This window comes from Rattus norvegicus, chromosome 17 (assembly GCF_036323735.1).
Source record: "Rattus norvegicus strain BN/NHsdMcwi chromosome 17, GRCr8, whole genome shotgun sequence".
NCBI classification, from domain to species: Eukaryota; Metazoa; Chordata; class Mammalia; order Rodentia; family Muridae; genus Rattus; species Rattus norvegicus.
In genome coordinates, this window is record NC_086035.1 from 5,235,743 (window position 1) to 5,244,614 (window position 8,872).

At 49.9% G+C, this 8,872-nt stretch overlaps 1 protein-coding gene across 27 annotated transcripts in view; it reads left to right on the forward strand.

Annotated features, from left to right (window-relative positions):
* The window catches only part of Agtpbp1 (ATP/GTP binding carboxypeptidase 1), a 152,307-nt gene extending 143,635 nt beyond the window's left edge, over positions 1–8,672 (forward strand). For 24 of the 27 annotated variants that reach the window (XM_063276136.1, XM_039095462.2, XM_039095454.2 and 21 more), the window contains one exon: positions 7,998–8,672. In XM_063276136.1, the coding sequence (XP_063132206.1) occupies positions 7,998–8,175 (178 nt within the window). In that variant the 3' untranslated portion in view covers positions 8,176–8,672. Of the gene's footprint in view, positions 1–3,524; positions 4,783–7,997 lie in introns of those variants that run through there. The other 3 variants (XM_063276141.1, XM_039095457.2, XM_039095461.2) reach the window with 2 other exon arrangements.
* The last annotated feature ends 200 nt before the right edge of the window (positions 8,673–8,872 follow it).

The window sequence follows — 8,872 nt, forward strand, 5'->3', positions numbered from 1 at the left end:
GCAGGTTCCAGCGCTGTGAGACAGAACTAGGCTCTGTGTGGGTGTGGTGCTCACTGGCAGGCAAACCACAGTGGAGGTCGAGGTGATGCTCTTGGGGTGGGAGTTGGGGAGTGGGGCAGTGGGGAAAGCAGTTGTCACGCAGGCCTGAAGGGCCTGTGTGCAGCTCCCACAGCTGTGCTCCTGAGCTCTCCCGACCTCTACACATGCACAGTGCTGGTCAGAGTGGAGGGTGGTCAGCTTGGTGAGGGTTGGACACAGACTTGAACTCATGTAGCAGTCGGCAGGAGGAGGAAGCTTGGCTCAGACAGTGCAGAGGGCCAGCCTTGGTTATTAGTGATCTACCCATGGTGGCCACTAGCCTTCCCTCCGACAGGCCCAGGCTCTCCCATGGAAGGAAAGTATCTGTTCAGAAGAATCGCACTGCTGAGCACTGCCGTATCACAGTCGCCCTTTAAGGCTGCCCTTGTCCTCTTTCCTTTTGTGAGCATTTGCTTCCTTTGCCATCATGGGGCTCAGACTACCTCAGACTTTGAGAGGCTGTGACCCAAGCACAGGCCGGGCATACCTGATTCTCACTGCTGTGTCTGTAAAAGTACCCAGCAGGCTGCAGTTGGGATGGGGTGATTTGGCTGTCGATTTTCACCTTTCTCTTCCAATGTTTATTGACTTTAAACTTTAAATAATCACAGTTCTTGACCCAGGCCACCATTCTTCTCTGTCTCAGTTTTGCCCAAACTTCTGATTCCTTTCCCATGACTTTCACATCCTGATGGCTCTGAGGTTCACAGGTCCTCAGTCTGAGTTTGCCTCAGTCTCTGAGTGAACTTAGATCACACGTGTTAGGCAGGAGTGATATTGGGCGTGCTGCGGATGGAGCTCTCTGCTTCAGAGCCTTCCCGAGGTCACCTGTCAGGATGATTGCTAAGTCTCCCGTTGCAAATGCAGTTTTCTCTGTTAGTTACTAAGTTTCTCATCGGGATTGCTTCACAGCTATGCCTGTGTCCTCTTTCTCATCAAACTTCTAACTTACTTGTTTTCTAAATATGCGTGTGTTGGACATGTAAAGTTTAATTGGGCTTTAGTTACAACTACCATGATAAATATACTAATTTGGGTCCAGTGGATCTTGGTGCTGGGGGAAAAAAAAGCACAGGACAAAAGTATTAAAGGAAGGAGTTTTCTACACTGAGAACCATGGCTTTGAGGAAGAGGAGGTGGTCACTGTGTTTTGAAGTGTGACGATTGCTGATACTTTGAAGGGATGTCCAGCCCAGACCTCAGTGCATGGAGTTGTTTGTAATGCAGCTGATGATTAACGGCTCAGCCCGGAGCACGCGGTGCTCGGCCTGCAGCGCTCGGTGCTCCATTTTGAGGTTGTGTTGCAGGAGTGTCGTACTTTTGAGTTGTGCCCTCTCAGTGGCCATGAAATGCCCGGTTACGGCTCCTACTGGAGGCAGTGTCCCCTCTCCTTTGCACAGGCCTCCATCTGCAGCACAGACACTCTGGCTGGTCCTGAGTCTCAGCTCTTTGGGGTTCTACTTAGGATGCAGGTCTGTTTGCAGACATAACTGTGCGGTTCATAAAACCTGGTCTGTTGTTTTCTTACAGCAGTGTGTGTGTTCTGTCCATTTCGTGAGCTGGTGACCACATTGGGGAGTTTCAGCTTTTGTGTCTCACACCTGGTGCTGGGTGCTACTTCATGTTTGTCACCTCCACATCTCGGAGATGATCTTTTTATTCCACTTTTGTCTCTGCATACACTTGTTCTGTTTTCTTTTGTTGTTACTACATTGGTACCCTAGAGGTTTTTCAGAGCATAATGGGCTCGTGGTTTGTTAGCATATAACACTAATTGCAATGTCTGCTTCCTCATAGACTATGAGTGCTGAGACCTTAGGGCACACTCATTTTATGGCCTTCCCACTTTTTATACGATTGTGACATATTTTAATTGAACTGTTCATACTTCAAGCCACTTATGCTTGTAGTCATCCATTACTCATTAAGACTTACTTTTAAACTCGTCATTGGTCCCCACCCCAACCCCTGCTCTTTGCTCTCTATAGAGAGATGGCTTCTTTCTCTAGCAGACTGGACTCAAATTCATGGCAGTCCCCTGCTTCCCCCTCTGAGTGCTGCATTACAGTGTGTACCTGGCTGGGCTGTCTGCTTCTGAGCCCCACGTTAGGATCATGGAGTGCTTTGTTAAACTGGGTGACCTACTATTTGGTGTGTGTGTGTGTGTGTGTGTGTGTGTGTGTGTGTGTGTCTGTCTGTCTGTCTGTCTGTCTGTCTGTCTGTCTGTCTGTTGGTGCCTGTGGGTATTCGTATGTCTGTCTGTGTGTCTGTGCCTGTGCTTGTGTGTATGCCTGTGTGTGTGCCTCTGTGTGTGTGTGTGTGTGTGTGTGTGTGTGTGTGTGTGTGTGTGTGTGTGTGCTGTGTATGTCTGCTGTAATCAGATTATTTTAGTTACCACATTTGCTCATTTTGTTGGTCATGGGCAGCCAGGGTTAGTCTTTGCCTGTGTGAAGGTCATGTATATGTGTGTATGTGTGTGTGTGTGTGTGTGTGTGTGTGTGTGTGTGTGTGTGTGTTTATGTGTGTGTGTGCATGCGCGCACGTGCTGTTGAGTTCTCTTATTTGAGGATTTTAGCAGTTTTGCTGTGAGTTTGAGGGTTGGTATTTCTTGTTTTTCCCATGTAAGGTTTCCAGCCCTTGTAAGTCTGCATTTTGAGTCTTTCATTGAGTTTGGAAAGTGTACAGCCATTAGTTTTTTTGTGCATCGCTTCTTTTGTGTGCTCTGCCCTTGTGCAGGGTTAGCTCACAGGATGCTTAATCTTTGTTTCTGGTCCTTCTTTCTCTCTCTTGAAGCCTGAAACTGTCTACTTATCTCTGCTCCAGTCCTCCCTCAGCGCCAACCTGTATGAGATTTAGACCTACCCTTGAGCTCTAGTGTCCATTGTATGGTTTTAGTCAAATGTGAATTTCTCTTTTTTTTAGATAGAAAACAGGTGCTGAGATTCTCCATCTTACCTGTGGTGGTATCACAGTTATGTTAGAGTCCCGTGTGCTAACACACTAGGCTGTTTCTCCTGTGCTTTCCTCTAGCTGTGTTTCTTGGCATGCCTGACAGTGTTTATGAAATGGCCAGCCAGTGTCAGGTGTAAAGATCAGGGGGTCTGTTGTCCTTGTTCAAGGAGTAGGTGCTCCAGCCTGCGTGGGGCTATGAGCTGGCTTAAGGTAACATTAACAAAATGTATGGAATTTTTTTGCTGACTCCTGGTGTACACCTCCAGACTTTCTGAGTATCAGTCCCCCAGGGGTCACCGTGAACGCCTCAGGATCCCCTTCCTCTCCTTGGCACCATGAACTAGGAAAGCATTTCTGTGGCTTCCTCGTCTCTTTGTGTAGGGTGCTGTGTGTGGCTTTTTAGCTTCTTGCACTGTGTCACTTAACAGTTTGTCAAATGCATCTGGGAACACGCTGAATGCTGAGGTCACCTCTCTGCAACTCCCTTTTTTCAGGAAATGTGGCAGCTCTGAACTCCAGCTTTTCGCTGCAGTCCTTTGAAATTGCTGGCGCTCTGATGACACCCTGCCTCAGGCAGCGCCTGCCTTGCCCTGCCTCCCACTGGACTTTGCCCCTCACTTTCCCTTGCTGAGTTTGCTTTGTATCCTTTCTCTGTGAGCTCTGCTATGTGTACCTCTCCTCAGCCCACGATGCAGGGCTTTGGGCTGCCCTGTTTGTCTGCCCATTTGAGTCCCTGTTACCTTTGATTATCACGGAAGCGGAGGGATTCTCTGAATAATCGGAGCTGGGTCATATTGTACAGTTGTAGCTCAGAACTGCCCAGTGTCATGGTCTGGTGGTTCTGACTGCAGGTCTCTAAACCGCACAGTCTCCATTGCAGCTTATGTCCTCTGAGTGCACAAGTGACACCAGAGTCGTGGCTCTGTGTTGAGGCCAATCTGGCCCTGTCCTGTGAGGACTGGCTCTGGGTCACTTAACAGCTGCAGTTTGCTGCCATTGTCTCATGCTCCCTGCAACATGACAAGAGACAGGCAGTGTAGTGGGGATCTCTCCTCATGACTGTTGAGAATGGAAGCAGCCTACAGCTAGGCTCCAAGTCCCAAGCAGGAGGGAGCAAGTGGGATGGGGAGCAAAAGTAGCCACCAGTAATTGCCCCGTTAACATAAACTTGCTTGTCCAGATAGATCCTAGCACTTAGAAGTCTCTTAGAAAGAGGGCATTGGGGCTGGAGATTTAGCTCAGTGGTAGAGCGCTTGCCTAGGAAGCGCAAGGCCCTGGGTTCAGTCCCCAGCTCCGAAAAAAAGAACCAAAAAAAAAAAAGAAAGAGGGCATCACTGTGTTTCGTGTTTCGGTAAGGTGCCTGTTGGTGTCTGAGAGGGGAGGGCTACTGTAGGTGGGATGCTGGCATCACATTCTTACATTCATTAGGAGCTTGGCATACATTTACTGAGGTAGCTGAGAAGTGTTGCCAGGCCTTTCTGGGGCCACAGGAGGTACTTAGATAGGAGGTCACAGGTCTTGATCTTCGGTATTGAGAAAGCAGACATGGAGTCAGGTGGGACGTCTGTGCAGGGTACAGAGGAAGCCGCAGAGCGGAAACATGGCCAAGGCACTTGGGAGACCTGAGGACGAGGCCACGCTGTCCTTTTGAAAGTGGCATGAACCACAGGGAGGAAAAAGAGAGAAGTGCACCTTGTGCAGAGAAAATACGTTTGGTCAAGGCTTGTCATGGAACATGTGGGTTTGACATCATCTCGAGACTATGGCTGCCTTTTTTCTGGAGAATTTTGAGTTGGGTGACTTTCTGAATGAGTGGATTTGAGAGTGCAGAAGAGCAGATTGAGTGGGGGAACCACAAGTTGTCAACATGCAGTATTTGTGGCACATGTGAGGTGGCCATGGATGTCTCTGGCGAGTCTGTGTGTACATGAGGGTCTTGGAAAGCCGGGCTATGCATCTGCATTTGGAAGAGATAAGAGTGCACATTAAAATGGGCGAGCGTGCGCACGCAGATGGAGAGCAGGGACCAGAGCGTCTGGACGAGCATGCATGCAGCTGGGGCACGGGAGCGTGTGCTCACTACTGGGCAGCGACAGGGAGAAGAGAAGCAGACGGAAGAGTCAGAAGTCTCTTCTCCATTGAGTGACATGGCAGTGCGATTCATGCTGCAAGGGCTGCTCTGTGCAGAATGGAGAATTACATGCCCTCCCTCCCTCTCTCCATTTCCCTAAACTTTGTTCATAGACATCTCTGCTCTCTGCTTTCTCACTTCTGCACACCTTCCCTGGCACACTCAGTCCTGATGATGTTCCGCTGCTAGCACTAGTGGCCCTGCCCCAATGTGAGCCTAGCAGAGGGTTCTGCAGAACCACCGAGGGCTGTGGGTGTAGCCTGAGAGCTGTGGCCCCTTTTCCTACTCTCCATTCTCTTAGCAGAACAGGTGCGACACTGTGAGCAGTTTCTGGTGAATAAACCAGGCTTGTTTGAGGTGTGACCCACAACCTGCTGGGACTGAGACAGCTCCTGCTGCAGCCCTGCCTGTCCCTCTCTCTGCAGCCCTGCCTGTCCCTCTCTCTGCAGCCCTGCCTGTCCCTCTCTCTGCAACCCTGCCTGTCCCTCTCTCTGCAGCCCTGCCTGTCCCTCTCTGCAGCCCTGCCTGTCCCCCTCTGCAGCCCTGCCTGTCCCTCTCTCTGCAGCCCTGCCTGTCCCTCTCTCTGCAGCCCTGCCTGTCCCTCTCTCTGCAGCCCTGCCTGTCCCTCTCTGCAGCCCTGCCTGTCCCTCTCTCTGCAGCCCTGCCTGTCCCTCTCTCTGCAGCCCTGCCTGTCCCTCTCTCTGCAGCCCTGCCTGTCCCTCTCTGCAGCCCTGCCTGTCCCTCTCTGCAACCCTGCCTGTCCCTCTCTCTGCAGCCCTGCCTGTCCCTCTCTGCAGCCCTGCCTGTCCCTCTCTCTGCAGCCCTGCCTGTCCCTCTCTCTGCAGCCCTGCCTGTCCCTCTCTCTGCAGCCCTGCCTGTCCCTCTCTGCAGCCCTGCCTGTCCCTCTCTGCAACCCTGCCTGTCCCTCTCTCTGCAGCCCTGCCTGTCCCTCTCTGCAGCCTTGCCTGTCCCTCTCTGCGGCCCTGCCTGTCCCTCTCTCTGCAGCCCTGCCTGTCCCTCTCTCTGCAGCCCTGCCTGTCCCTCTCTCTGCAGCCCTGCCTGTCCCTCTCTCTGCAGCCCTGCCTGTCCCTCTCTGCAGCCCTGCCTGTCCCTCTCTCTGCAGCCCTGCCTGTCTCTCTCTGCCTCTCTGTGGTTTGCCCTTTGATCTGAGGCCTTCCCTGAGCACCCCTCTAGTTGTCTCCCAGTGGGGTACAGCTTTAAGAAGGCTGGCCTTCGACCTTTTCCAAAGTTTCAGTTGAGGAACTTTGGAATCTGCCTTCACACACAAATCCTTATTCTGACCCAAGGCTCCTTCACACAGCTGGCTCCAGCGTCTTTGCTGACAGTAGGCTGTGGACTTACACAGCCGCTGCTTTACTCCTCCTGAGCACATCCAACACCTCTGACCTCACAGCCTAAGGGCTAAGCAGGCTCTGCCGACAGCCTGTCTGCTTCCCCCTCTGCTCTACTGTGTCTCAGTCTCTCAGGAGAATCACACGGAACACTGAAGTGGAGGGGGAACAGGTTATTATGTTTCAAAAGAAAAAAGTAGCAGTCATTTCCAAAGCAGATAATCCTTTTTAATGATCTTTCTGCCCATTAAGACCTAGCTATCAGATTAATAACTAAAAATTTAAATTTCAAGGTAAAACTTGGGATTTGTCCTTCTAAGTGTTCGGTTTGCTAGGTCTTGTTCATTTCCAGACAGTCAGTGTCTTTATCTGGACTACAATGAGGTGTGCACTCTGAGCTTCCAAGAGAAAACCAATTGTGTTGGAAATGGCCCACAGCCCCTCCTCTCCCCTCAAGGATAAAGCTCATTGGAGGAATAAAGTGCTTTTTAGACAAGTCTTAGCTTCTCCTCTCAGAGTTGTAGCCTCGGAGCCTCTGTTCTCTGCCCAGTGTGTTGTGTTCAGCTGTGGGTTTTCATCTCGCAGCTGAGGGACCTGCATTTCTCCTTATTGGAACAGATCTTTTCCTCTTCCGTCTGGTTTTATAGCTCTCAGTTGCTTCATCCCTGAGAAGTCACTTCTTTAGAAGTGGCCAACACACAGATGAAATTTGGTCACAGCTTCAGAGAGTGTGACTTGCTCCTGTGGTGTCTGCTAAGTGTGACTGTCAGTTCCCACCCATGGAGAGCAGCAGTGGAGGAGCTCTCTCACCTCACACACTGCGGGAAGGAGTGCTTGCCGCACTGGAGTCTTACACAAACGCTCATCCGTTATTGTAGTGGGAAACAGTCCCACTAGGTGGCTGTGGGCCACTCACCAGGCTTCATTTTCACTCTGGGTCTGGGGACACTGGGGGGTGTGGCTGTGATCATCACACAGCAGCAATCACTCCAGATTTAAATGGTTTTCGCCCATTCCTCCAGGAGGCAGTTGGGCGCACAGCTTCTCTCACAGCCTATTGGCATTATTGTTGCTTACTTTACAGGGATTAAAATAGAACTTTAAAATAAATCCTCTAAGTGTGTGTGCTGATGAAATCCTTGAGATTACCCATTATCCAAATAACCATGAGAGCGTCCATTTCCCTTCTGCTAATGGTGCTGTTGCACACTTGCAGAATCACTAACGGCCACCTTTCAGCCCCTGCTGCTGAAGTGGGCAGCTTTCAACTGTTAGAGCCTCTCACCTTGTCTGCTTGGACAAAAGTTCCAGTTAGCACAAACTGCTGTATTCCTAGGTTGGTGCGTGTGAGGGTGCCTCTGAGCCCGTGTCTCACGGAGCCATGTGTACCCAAATTGTTCTGTGTTGCTGAGGTCAAGTTTGGTGTGTGAGGTGTGTGTCAGCCTTGCTCATGAAGCCTTGTGTGTTCTCTGCTTTGGCTGCAGCCCCACTACTTACGTTTTGGATGAAGATGAACCTCGGTTCCTTGAAGAAGTTGATTACAGTGCAGAAAGCAATGACGAGTTAGAGGTTGAATTAGCGGAGAATACAGGCGATTATGAGCCTTCTGCCCAAGACGAAGCCCTTTCCGACTCTGAGGTATCAAGAACACACCCTATTTGAACTTTCTTCCACCTTTGTTAATTGCCAAGAAGAAATGAAATGTCTTGGTTTTCGTTGCACAGGAAGTATGAGAGGGACAAGCATTCAGACAGCTGACTCAAGACGAAAAGGACCTTGGGCCTGTTTGGTTTCAAGACAATAAATATATTATTAATTGATATTATTGGCATTTGTTTTATTTTAGATATTCAATGTACTTTATATAACATTGAATTATCAGATGATAGAAGTATCATTGCATGAATTTTATCTCCTGTGGCACCTGCATCAAGCAGACAAACTCAGTGTGTCCGAGTAAAAATCTAAATTATATGGAGTGAAAATCGTTCTCTACATGGATTTCTCCGAATGTGTTTGTGTGGAGGTGGGGAGATACTCAAGCTAACTGCTCTTCAGAAGCATGTGAACTGTGTATGGTGGCTGAACTAACCCAAAATTTGCCTCGAATCCATCCCATTCTACATTTATCAAGTTAAATAAAACTGTATCAGACTCTGTATCAGATTATCTTGTCGTCTTTTTAACCAGCTCGGGTTTTAGTGTGTAGAACTTCTGAACACCCCAAATCTGAGCGCGATAAAAAGCCTATTCCCGGTCTTCGGATCGGGATGGTGTGGGGTGCCTGCAGCCCCTCAAGCTGCCCCTTTCTCTGCTGTGCACACTGGGACCCTCACTGTAGTCAGGACGTGAGCAGTGA